Source organism: Oncorhynchus gorbuscha, linkage group LG15 (genome assembly GCF_021184085.1).
Source record: "Oncorhynchus gorbuscha isolate QuinsamMale2020 ecotype Even-year linkage group LG15, OgorEven_v1.0, whole genome shotgun sequence".
NCBI classification, from domain to species: domain Eukaryota; kingdom Metazoa; phylum Chordata; class Actinopteri; order Salmoniformes; family Salmonidae; genus Oncorhynchus; species Oncorhynchus gorbuscha.
In genome coordinates, this window is record NC_060187.1 from 23,128,311 (window position 1) to 23,140,276 (window position 11,966).

The 11,966-nt window shown below is 41.4% G+C and overlaps 2 protein-coding genes across 3 annotated transcripts; both read right to left on the minus strand.

Moving 5' to 3' along the window:
* Nucleotides 1-2,897: 2,897 nt before the first annotated feature.
* On the minus strand, nt 2,898-6,489 carry dr1 (down-regulator of transcription 1). The gene is made up of 3 exons (XM_046300458.1): nt 5,564-6,489; nt 5,090-5,253; nt 2,898-4,769 (listed from the first exon to the last, which is right to left on the minus strand). The coding sequence occupies exons 1-3, from the start codon at nt 5,781-5,783 to the stop codon at nt 4,623-4,625; spliced, it is 531 nt and encodes a 176-aa protein (XP_046156414.1). The 5' UTR covers nt 5,784-6,489; the 3' UTR covers nt 2,898-4,622.
* Nucleotides 6,490-6,634: 145 nt separating this feature from the next.
* On the minus strand, nt 6,635-10,974 carry zgc:109982 (uncharacterized protein LOC553564 homolog). Of its 2 annotated transcripts, none has more exons than XM_046300455.1 (6): nt 10,616-10,974; nt 10,171-10,332; nt 9,160-9,339; nt 8,419-8,512; nt 7,540-7,741; nt 6,635-7,236 (listed from the first exon to the last, which is right to left on the minus strand). In XM_046300455.1, exons 1-6 carry the CDS (start codon nt 10,710-10,712, stop codon nt 6,997-6,999), a joined length of 975 nt encoding a protein of 324 aa, XP_046156411.1. In that variant the 5' UTR covers nt 10,713-10,974; the 3' UTR covers nt 6,635-6,996. The 2 variants fall into 2 exon arrangements, with proteins under 2 accessions (XP_046156411.1, XP_046156412.1); XM_046300456.1 differs by having other exon boundaries at nt 7,540-7,723; nt 10,616-10,973.
* Between the last annotated feature and the right edge of the window lie 992 nt (nt 10,975-11,966).

Sequence of the window (11,966 nt, forward strand, 5' to 3'; positions counted from 1 at the left end):
GCAGGGTTGAGACCCAGGGCCTCAAGCTTAATGATGAGCTTGGAGGGTACTATGGTGTTGAATGCTGAGCTACAGTCAATGAACAGCATTCTTAAGTAGTTATTCCTCTTGTCTTGATGGGACAGGGCAGTGTGCAGTGTTATGGCGATTGCATTGTCTGTGGACCTATTGGAACGGTAAGCAAATTGAAGTGGGTCTAGGGTGATAGGTAAGGTGGAGGTGATATGATCCTTGACTAGCCTTTCAAAGCACTTCATAATGACAGAAATGAGTGCTACGGGGCGATAGTCATTTAGTTCAGTTACCTTTGCCTTCTTGGGAACAGGAACAATGGTGGTCATCTTGAAGCATTTGGGGACAGCAAACTGGGATAGGTAGAGATTGAATATGTCCGTAAACACACCAGCCAAATGGTCTGTGCATGCTCTAAGGACGCGGCTAGGGACGCCGTCTGGGCCTTTAGCCTTGTGAGGTTTAACACGTTTAAATGTCTTACTCACATCAGCCACGGAGAAGGAGTTTGGTTAGGGTAGGTGTTAATAGTCACAGTGGGTACATCATATCCTATGCACTTATAAACTCACTAATAAACTCACTAAACGAATCAGCATATACGTCGATATTATTCTCTGATGCTACAATCCACGTGATCAAAACAGCGTGGATTCCGATTGGTCAGACCAGTTTTGAATAGTTCTTAAGACGGGAACATCCTGTTTGAGTTTCGGCCTATAGGAAAGGAGGAGCAAAATGGAGTCGTGGTCAGCTTTGCCCAAAAGAGGGCGAGGGAGGGCCTTTTATTTGTATTTATTATGGATCCTGTAACGGCGTTCTTCATTTGTAGAAAGAGAGTCGGACCGAAATGCAGCGTGGTGGTTACTCATGACTTTAATGAAAAAAGTGACACATGAAATAACTATACAAATACAAAAACAACAAACGGAACGAGAAACCTAATTACAGCCTATCTGGTGAAACTACACAGAGACAGGAACAATCACCCACGAAATACAAAGCGAAACCTAGGCTACCTAAATACGGTTCCCAATCAGAGACAACAAGAATCACCTGACTCTGATTGAGAACCGCCTCAGGCAGCCAAGCCCATATAACACCCCTACTCAGCCGCAATCCCAATAATACAAAAACCCCAATACGAAATACAACAACATAAACCCATGTCACACCCTGGCCTGACCAAATAATTAACGAAAACACAAAATACTAAGACCAAGGCGTGACAGATCCCCATTCAGCAGCTACTCTTCCTGGGGTCCAGCAAAATTAAGGCAGTTTATACCATTTTAAAAACAATACATTCTGACTGTGTGCCCTCAGGCCCCTACTCCACCACTACCACATATATACAGTACAAAATCCATGTGTACGTCTGTGTATAGTGTGTATGCTATCGTGTGTGTGTGTGTATGCGGTTATGTTTGTGTTGCTTCACAGTCCCTGCTGTTCCATAAGGTGTTTTTTTAATCTGTTTTTTAAAAATCCAATTTTACTGCTTTTATGAGTTAATTGATGTGGAGTAGAGTTTCATGTAGTCATGGCTCTATTTAGTACTGTGTGCCTTCCATAGTCTGTTCTGGACTTGTGGACTGTGAAGATACCTCTTGTGGCATGTCTTGTGGAGAATGCATGGTTGTCCGAGCTGTGCACTAGTAGTTCAAACAGACAGCTCAGTGCATTCCACATGTCAATACCTCTCATACATACAAGCAGTGATGAAGTCAATCTCTCCTCCACTTTGAGCCAGGAGAGATTGACATGCATTTTATTAATATTAGCTCTCTGTGTACATCCAAGGGCTAGCCGTGCTGCCCTGTTCTGAACCAAAGTTATTTTTTTGTGGCACCTGACCACACGACTGAACAGTAGTCCAGGTGTGACAAAACTAGGACCTGTAGGATCTGCTTTGTTGATAGTGCTGTCAAGAAGGTAGAGCAGCGCCTTATCATAGACATACTGTACAACTCCCCATCTTAGCTGTTCTCTCAATATGTTTTGACCATGACACTTTACAATCCATGGTAACTACAAGCAGTTTAGTCACCTCAACTTGCTCAATTTCCACATCATTTCAATTAGAATATTTAGTTGAGGTTTAGGGTTTAGTGAGTGTTTTGTTCCAAATACTATTCTTTTAGTTTAGAAAATATTCAGGGCTATCTTATTCCTTGCCACCCACTGAAACCAGCTGCATCTCTTTGTTGCAGTTATTTCAGTCGCTGATGTGTATAGTGTTGAGTCATCCGCATACATATAAACTCTGGCTTTACTCAAAGTCAGTGACATGTTGTTAGTAATAATTTAAAAAGGGGCCTAAACAGCTACCCTGGGGAATTCCTGATTCTAACTGGATTATATTTGATAGGCTTCCATTAAAGAACACCCTCTGTGTTCTGTTAGACAAGTAACCATTGATCTACATTATAGCAGGGGGTGGAAAGCCATAACACATATGTTTTTCCAGCAGTAGACTATGATCAATAATTTCAAAATCTGCACTGAAGTCTAACAAGACTTGTCGGACTCCTCTTCAATGGCTGTACGAAGTTGCTGGATATTGGTGGAAACTGAAACATGCTGTCATACACGTCGATCCAGAGCATCCCAAACATGATCAATGGGTGACATGCCTGGTTAGTATGCAGGCCATGTCACTGTCGGTCATTGTAATGACTTTACATTAGTTGTCTTATTTAGAATAATTTACCATCAAAACATAATGGCATTTTATGACTTGTTGGTCCTAGTCAAATTAAAAACTTTAAAAATTCTGCTTTTGTCCATGATATATAAAACTGAGGCTAACATACACAGTACAAAAACACCTAAAAATGAGGAAAGAACTATAAATAACTCCAGAAAACATGAGGAACAATAGGTCACTATAAAATATGTTAACTTTATTGCTTAAAGAATACAACTTTATAAAAGGCATGTGAAATGGGTAACACAATGACAGGTTACCAATCTTTATAGAATTCACCACACATTCATAATGCAACTTTAATATACTGCACCACAGAAAAACAAATGTGCACCCCATTCCTGAAATAGTGCACTACTATTGACAAGAGCCAAAGTAGTGCAGCATAAAAGGTAATAGGGTACCATTTGGGATGCACATTATAAAAATCCAAGAAGAAATCAAAGCATTTTTTCAAGGTGAACGTTATCAGTCATTGAGAACAGTAACTTGAGTGCACACTCTACCCACGTCTCTTTATACTACACATGGAACATACACTTTAGGCTCATATACTTGGGTTGTTAAGCTCTCCTGTGGTTGTGACCCAAATTGCACCCTATTCCCTATGTAGTGCTCTACTTTTGACCAGGGCCAATTGTTTTCTTGTCAAAGGTATTGCACAATATAGGGAATAGGGTGCCATTTAGGACACAACCTATATCTTTGGTTATATGAGTCAGTCAAAAAAGATTCTGAAAGGAGTAGCTAAACAGTTAGCAATACTGTAGGTGAACATCCTAAAAAAAGAATCAACCTACTTACACCATGTACAATGCCTTCAGAAAGTATTCAGACCCCTTGACTTTCACATTTTGTTACATTACAGCTTTATTCTAAAATTGATTAAATCAAATGTTTTTCCTCAGCAACCTAAACACAATACCCCATAATGACAAAGCGAAAACAGGATTTTAGAAAATAAATAAACAGAAATACCTTATTTTCACAAGTATTCAGACCCTTTGCTACGAGACTCAATTGAGCTCAGGTGCAAAGTTTTTGCTTTGTCATTATGGGGCATTGTGTGTAGATTGATGGGGGAAAATGATTTAATAATTTTTAGAATAAGACTAATGTAACAAAATGTGGGAAAAGTCAAGGTGTCTGAATTGTTTCCGAAGGCACTGTATGGCCGAGCTAAAATAAAACAAAAAGCATTTGAATCCTATTTTACAAATCAAAACATATTCACAACCCTTCTAAGTGTTTCAGAAATATGTTGGGTGTATCCCAAATGATTGATCAGAGCCAGTTTATATGGGAGGTGGTGCTATTGGGGACATATCAGTCATGTTAAACAAAGAGGGGGGTAAGGAACATGTTCTGTAAAAATTATTTCCCAAAAAGGACATGCCAGTAGGAGGAATAAGCACCGCCCACCTTTGGTAAGACAAGTGAGGAGCTGTTCTCCTGCTTGTTAATTTAAGTGGAGGAAAGCTTAAATGTATCTTTATCCAAATGTGTTTTCAGGTACTGCTGTCAAAAAAGAAAAAATGTCTACCTAGTATTTGACAATAAAAACATATAATAAAATTCCCCATATCCCCGTACCTTGAAACTGTCCATAATATGAACTCCTGATACTGGACTGGTGGGGTTATGTGCATTATGTCCGAACACAGCTCAGATCACTGCCAATTAGAGTGTTCGGAGAGAGAAAGAGAGGGCTGCTTGTCGACACTGTCCAAAGACAAGGAATATGGCCTGGTTCGTATTCAGCAGGCACGAAACGGATGAAAACAGCCAGAAACAGGTGGCAGCCTACTATCTGTAGTCATCCAATAAGAGATTATTGTTTTTAGTATCTGTTCCAAATGTTTTGCATATTGCAGCCCAGACCCAGGGATCAGCTTCATAATCACATGTCATCCTCATCATCCTCATCCTGGGATGAGCCAGCCTGCTGTCCAGCACTGGCAGATGCTGCAGCCAACTGGGCCTGCTGGGCAGCTTGCTGCATCTGGAGCCACTCCTGCTGGGCCAGCTCGGCCTGCTGCTGCCGTGCCTGGAACACAGTAAATACGGTCAGTCCACCAATAAATTAGACATGGTCAGAGATAGAGATGCAAACAGCAAAGCAGGGAGCCACTCAACCTAGAATATCTACTAAATGTTACCAAAACAAATATACATTATTTGAGCCTTTGTCATACTGCAGAAATATCCGTTTGTGCACTGCAGTTATCCATTCCTGGTGAAGGTGATCTATAAAATGCAGAGATGTGGCAAGAAATAGTCTGAATCAAACAGGTTATCCGTCTTGATCCTTAACACACTCTTGTAATGATCAGTCTGGTTAACCAGGTTATGACTCTTGATCCTTACCTTAGCAAATAGTTCCTGCTGTTGTCTGAGGAGCTCTTCCTCTGGGATGCCCAGGTTTTCCAGGCGAGAGTTGGCCTTCCTCCTTTTAAGTGCTACTGTTTTACACTCCTGCAGGACATCCTTCACCTCTGTGATGTACGACGCAAAACCCAGGCTTTCAAGTGCTGTGGAGAAGAGGATATGGTTAGGGGAAAGGGGAAAAGAGTATGGAAACAATGTTGGGGAAAAGGAAACAGACATGTAATTCAACAGTCTCATCACTTGATTATTGTTGGAATTTCTAGTGCATAACTAGCTTGGTTCCAGATTGATTTACTATAGCTAACCTGGTTTACAGATAAGTGGCCAGGCAAGCACACATCTGCATAAACTAAAAAATACATGGCAGGCAGGAAGGGGGGAAACACCTATACATTACAAGTGAATATATTTTCAAACCTGTTGATACAGAATAAAAAATACAAAGATACTAACCATTAATTACATGTTCAGGTGATATGGTCTTCTTTTCAGATTTGTTACATATTTCATTCGCCTCTGATGAGATTAGATGTATGAACTCTGTGCAGCAGTTCACAACAAGCTCTCTTGCATCATTGGCAACCCGTACGTTGGGCAGAGTTTCCTTGATCATTTTGTTGATGGCTGCCCTGGGAATGGTGAGGTCGTCATCGTTTCCCGACGAAGAAGCCATCGTATTCCAGAGAACTAGTTTCTCAAGTTAATAAAAAACCAAACTGGGGGAAAGCTTGATTTGATGGTAGGCTTCCGCAGAGGGCTAACTAGCTAACGTTACGTGTTGAAAATATCGTGGGCTAGACGCTAACGTTGGCTAGTTGGGTTTAAAAGTTAAAGCTATGCAAACTAGCTACACAAAAGCCTATTGACACAGCATGTCCTAATGTTACTGTAGAGACGTGGAATGTAACGAATAGGTCTAAGTAAAACACGATGGTGAGGACAAGTTAAAATGAAAACCAGCTAGCGAGTTAGCAAGCTATGGTCCATCTGTCGCAACGCGTTAACCTAGCTAACATTAGCTAGTTTAGTTACCTGCAGCGGCTTTTGAAAACATGGCTAGCAAGCGTTTCGTTTGGATAATTTCGTAACGCAGTGTTGATCCCCAAACCACTGTTTAAACCAAAATCCTGGATACACTGGAACGAGAACTACGGTTCCTTTATCGGCAGAACGAAATACTTTAATTCATTTATTCTGTTAAATTCAGTTCACCGGCAGTTCGGCACTGAAATTTCTGCGGAAACGATCCACGCAAATAAAACCCCTTTCCGGTATATTATTTTTCTACGGTGCCCTGTGAAATCGACCAAATAAAAATGGTCGCCACCTACTGTGTTGAAGGCACAATAATACCATAATAAAATGTATAGCAGGCCTACATATGGTTATAATACTTAAGTGTGCAAGCTTATTTCCCCTTTCCCAATTGACCTTTACCATGTTTTTTTTTTAAATCACATGTAACCCTATTCCTGTCTTGTGCTTGTTCAGGACAAACAAAAAGGTGATCTAATAATGCATAGGTAGTGGTTAATATGGGATTATCCTTTAATACAATTGGGACTTTGAATGCAGTGTAATATTCTATAAACTGTGAATCATGGATTAGTGGCCCAATAGATAAGATTGTTCCATAATTGGATCTCCACACATCTTATCAGTGGTGATGGATCCTTTTATTGTAGGCCCTGTCAATACAAAAGTCCATTGAGATTCCCCAGTGAAACATTTTGCCCAAATTGAAAGGTAACTACTCCATCAACTTTTGAATCCATACATTTTCAACACCAACACTCAGAAGATAAAACCTTGGAATTTTATGTTGGTTTATGATTTATATTTTTTTTAAAGTGAATTAATTAGAAAATTGCCTTTTGGGACACATCCTAAGAATTGCTCTTGTCCTTATCTATAGCGAAGCTCTTGCGGGTCCTCCAGCGTAGCAGCTTGAGGAAGTTGAGGCTGGCATTGAAGACCTTGTCGTGCTCAAACACCATCTTGTAGAAGGTGTCGATGGGAAGGTCTCCGCTTGGATCAGCATACTTCAGGGTGGTCATGGGGGTGTACAAGGTGTTGGTCTGGTGCCGGAATGGAGGGTTGTCCATGGTGATGATCTTGTGTGTGTGCTAAGGGAGGAAGACACGGAGAAGGAAGGGCCATTGAAAATGAGATTAATAATTCAGAATAACCTGAAATAAATACAAAATAACTTTCCAGAACATGGTTTTCTAGAGATGCACTGTTGAGGGCCCTTGGACAAGTCAAGTGAGTCAAGTTAGGGAGAGACATTTAAGCACAGACATTTGAACACATGCACCAAACAAACTAACCCTGTGATTTAGAATTAGACTTTACTTAGTCTCTAAGTATAATACTTTATAAGATGTTATATGTATAAGCCTTTATAATGTGTCAATTTGCTAATATACCTCTGCTATGTCCTCAGGTGTCTGTCCAAGGCTTTCATAGATCTGCTTGAAGTTCTTCATATAGATGTTGGTAAACATATCTGCTGTCACTTTGTCAGCTTTGGAGAGGTCTGTCTTCATGCCCTCTTCATAGACCTTATGCTCAAACTCCGTCACCACAGGGCCTGGCTCAATCAAACTTATACTGCCACAGCAATGGCAGCAACACACACACACGCACACATACACATACAATTACTACTTCAAATGAATGTTCAGTTAGCCTAGTAAACTCAATTCTATTCTGTCACCAAAACCCTTTTGTATTTTCTGTATCTAATAACACAGGAAAATCTATAATAAATCCTAAAATTGTGTCTGTACGCTGTTGCTTCTTCTAAATAATCTCTATAATATTTGTTGGGTGTGGTTGTTATTGCCATTTTACCCAACTGTAGCATGTTTTTTGTCACTCGTGGCATGAAACACTGGTAGGATATTGCACTGTATAAGTGCAGATGTTGGTGATATGGATGAGTGGGCTACAGGTGTTGGTGACATGGACGAGTGGGCTACAGGTGTTGGTGACATAGACGAGTGGGCTACAGGTGTTGGTGACAAGGACAAGTGGGCTACAGGTGTTGGTTAGCATGCATTATTTCCCCCTGAGGGGAAGGCAGCTCCACGATGCATCCTCTCACTCCCTGCTCTAATCTCTGCCCCCTGATAATTTAACTCTCACAAACAGAGCAGTGTGAATGTACCCTCCACACACACCAGATGCAGTATGCTGTAGGGAAGCTCTGGTCCAAGGCGTTAGTTATTGCTAATGCTGAGCATTCCTTAGCAAACCACACTAACGCCCTGGACCAGAACTAGTGGTACGGTAGGACTACTTACTTCAGATTAAACCTCATGGCTTGGACGGCCATGCTTTCACAGAAACCCTCCACAGCAAACTTGGATGCTGCGTAGATATCGTTGAATAATATACCTGTGAAAAAGGAGAATGCCACCAAATAATTTATACAGACCGGATGTGTCAATTGTAAAATGTAAATTTCTGAAGTTCAGATCGTGATGGAGTCTTTCCATTTCTAAGCCTAGTGTTCTTCAATGGTTAATATTGAACCAGTAGCAGTGTGGGAATCATGGGGGCCGGGGGGGCTCTGCCCCCCAAATGAGACATGAGCTCCCCTAAATGCAACAAAGGTTGCAAACATTGCTGGGGATCTCTTTGAACTATTCTCCTATGTGTTTAAAATGCAATTTTGTACTGATACAGTGGTAAATATTAAAATAAAAGCGCATTCAAAATTAAACGAACAACCTGTCATGGTATAATCCAGTGACAGCTGGTTCAGGTTATTTCAATCGTATGAATCTATTTTCTCTGGCTGTCTTCCTCTCTTTCGGTCTTGAGTATACCCTAGCAAATTTGCAACATTGTATCGACTGGATTCAGCCTGCTAGCAAAATGGCAACATTGTTTTTAACTCGACTTCGCAGTTTCCCGTTTCGATGAGCTCGGGACAGACATGGCTGTACATACAAATGTGTAGCCTACTCACAAATACACTTGCTAGTCTGTAAGAAAACCTCATTAAAAGCCATTGTGTGAAAAGAAGCAACATCTCTTACCCTGTATGCCCATGACACTGCTGATCACAACAATATGGCCACTCTTCCTCTTCTTCATGTCTGGTAGGATCTCTTTGAGGAGTCTCACTAGACCAAAGAAGTTGGTATCCATGACAGCCTTCATCTCCTCCATAGACTGACACTCTATGGGGCCTACCAGACCCATCCCAGCATTGCTGACTGAGAGGGGAAAATATAGGTTTATTCAGTTATGTGAAAACGTTCTGATTGTTGCGTTTGCATAATCTCCACCCGGCACAGCCAGAAGAGGACTGGCCACCCCACATAGCCTGGTTCCTCTCTAGGTTTCTTCCTAGGTTTTGGCCTTTCTAGGGAGTTTTTCCTAGCCACCGTGCTTCTACACCTGCATTGCTTGCTGTTTGGGGTTTTAGGCTGGGTTTCTGTACAGCACTTTGAGATATCAGCTGATGTACGAAGGGCTATATAAATACATTTGATTCGATTTTTTTATTTGATTTGTTTGCAAATACAAATAGAATCAGCAGAGCTGAAACGATGCCCTATTCTACATGACAGACAATTATATCTGTTTTCTATGATACATTTCTGCTTGAATGTTCTGTAACGTTACATCCTACTGAGCCGGCCACTGGAATTGGGATGTGTGGGAAAAGTCAGTGCAGGCCATTTTAATTTGACTGTACAAAAATAAAAATAAAATATATATTTTTTTAAATCAAATTTTATTTGTCACATACACATGGTTAGCAGATGTTAATGCGAGTGTAGCGAAATGCTTGTGCTTCTAGTTCCGACAATGCAGTGATAACCAACAAGTAATCTAACTAACAATTCCAAAACTACTGTCTTATACACAGTGTAAGGGGATAAGGTACAACCAACTAGCCTTACAAAATAATTACAGTCAAATGCTTTACTGGGTTTGTAATGCAAATGCGATCAGGGAAGACAGTGTCCATACATATAAATGTGAGGTCATTAGCCTACATGTAATACCAGATAAGGGTGTAGGCATGCATCCGTACTTACTGAGTATGTCTAGCTTGCCATCCGGTAGGCTGGCCACACAGGCCTTGATGGAGTCTTCATTGCATACATCCAGTTGTTTAATCACCAGGGTCCTGCCCAGAGTCCTGCCTGCCGCCTCCACGAGTGCCTCTGCCTTACCCAGGTTCCTCATTGTGGCATACACTGGAGAACACAACACAGGTGTATCTTAGTCTCTTGGAAGCAGACAAGTTTGTCTATGAATATTGTGTAGCTCTATAGTCTGGGGATTAGGAGTTTCTGACCATACTTTTGGGGATTTTGGAGGTAAAGGAACCATCCTGACAATTTCACTGCTTTCCATAATAATTTGAATAGATAGCTGAGATTTCATCCATTGACAGAGGTGGAATAAACATCACATTTTGGTTACCATAACATTAAATATCCAAATTCTGTTCAACCCAAAGAGTACCCATTAACTTACCAATGAACCTCTTCTTTTCATCCTTGGCTATGCGTACAGCCAGGGCCAGGCCGATGCCTGAGGAGCAACCTGTGATGAGGACAATCTTCTGGTTCATCGCTGCTGTTAGTCTCACAGAAACACTTTTGTCTTTAAGAACCTAAATTGAGAAAAATTCCTGGACAAGGCTAATAAAGTGATTTGAACGGTACAAAAATAAATTGGTCTCACAACTCCAGTATCAGGTAATGAGGGACAGCAGGAGGGAATGAAAGCGAGGAGGGAATGAAAGCAATGGGGGAGCGAAAGTGAGGGAAGATTGAAAGAGAGGGGGGAATGAGAGAGAAGGACGGAATAAGAGTGAGCATGAGGAGATGAAAGAGAGGGAGTAAAGGTGATTTGCTTTCGGCTCAGTAATCCACTGTAGTCAGACTCAGCAGAAACAGCCTTATACAGGAGCATGATTAGCATCCATTAGCATGCCACACACATAGCCCACACCTATACACACACACACACACACACACACACACACACACACACACACACACACACACACACACACACACACACACACACACACACACACACACACACACACACACACACACACACACACACACACACACACACACACACACACACACAATCAAATATATTGTATAAAGCCCCATGGAGGCTAGCAAAAAAACACCCTGGAAAAGCAGAAACCTAGAGGGGAACCAGGCTCTGAGAGGTGGCCAGGCATCTTCTGGCTGTGCCAGGTGGGGATAAGACTACATGGCCATTAAGGCCAGATCTTTCTTCAAGATGTTCAAACATTCATAGATGACCAGCTTGGTCAAATAATAATCACAGTAGTTATAGAAGGGGCAACAGGTCAGCACCTCAGGAGTAAATCTCAGTTGGCTTTTCATAACCCAGAATTCAGAGGTCGAGACAGCAGGTGCGGTAGAGATAGACAGAGAGACATGATTCCACAACTAATCACATTTTGGTAAACTCAATTATCTATTGGGTGAACATATGTTTCCCATGCCAAGAAAGCCCTTTGAGTGTAATTGAATTGAAATAGAGAGAGAGAGAGAGAGAGAGAGAGAGAGAGAGAGAGAGAGAGAGAGAGAGAGAGAGAGAGAGAGAGAGAGAGAGAGAGAGAGAGAGAGAGAGAGAGACAGCAAACCAGTGACTCAGCCCTTTTAATAAGGTCAGAGGCAGATAATCCCGGTGGAGAGAGGGGAGCTGGCCACGCAGAGACAGCAAGTGTGATTTGCCACTCCAGTGCCTTGTCGTTCACCACTGATGCAGACCTTTGGAAAATATACATTTTAAAAGTCTAATGTCCATGTGATATAGCTATACCATCACAATAAAT

Coding starts and splice junctions, on each gene's coding strand:
- dr1 (XM_046300458.1), bottom strand. CDS start 5,783: ATGGCTTCTTCGTCGGGAAACGATGACGACCTCACCATTCCCAGGGCA. Junction 5,254..5,563: donor ACCTGAACATGTAATTAATG/GTTAGTATCTTT, acceptor TCTTCTCCACAG/CACTTGAAAGCCTGGGTTTT. Junction 4,770..5,089: donor AGCAGGAACTATTTGCTAAG/GTAAGGATCAAG, acceptor ACTGTGTTCCAG/GCACGGCAGCAGCAGGCCGA.
- zgc:109982 (XM_046300455.1), bottom strand. CDS start 10,712: ATGAACCAGAAGATTGTCCTCATCACAGGTTGCTCCTCAGGCATCGGC. Junction 7,742..8,418: donor GCCATGAGGTTTAATCTGAA/GTAAGTAGTCCT, acceptor GTGTGTGTGTTG/CTGCCATTGCTGTGGCAGTA. Junction 7,237..7,539: donor CACCTGAGGACATAGCAGAG/GTATATTAGCAA, acceptor TTCCTCCCTTAG/CACACACACAAGATCATCAC.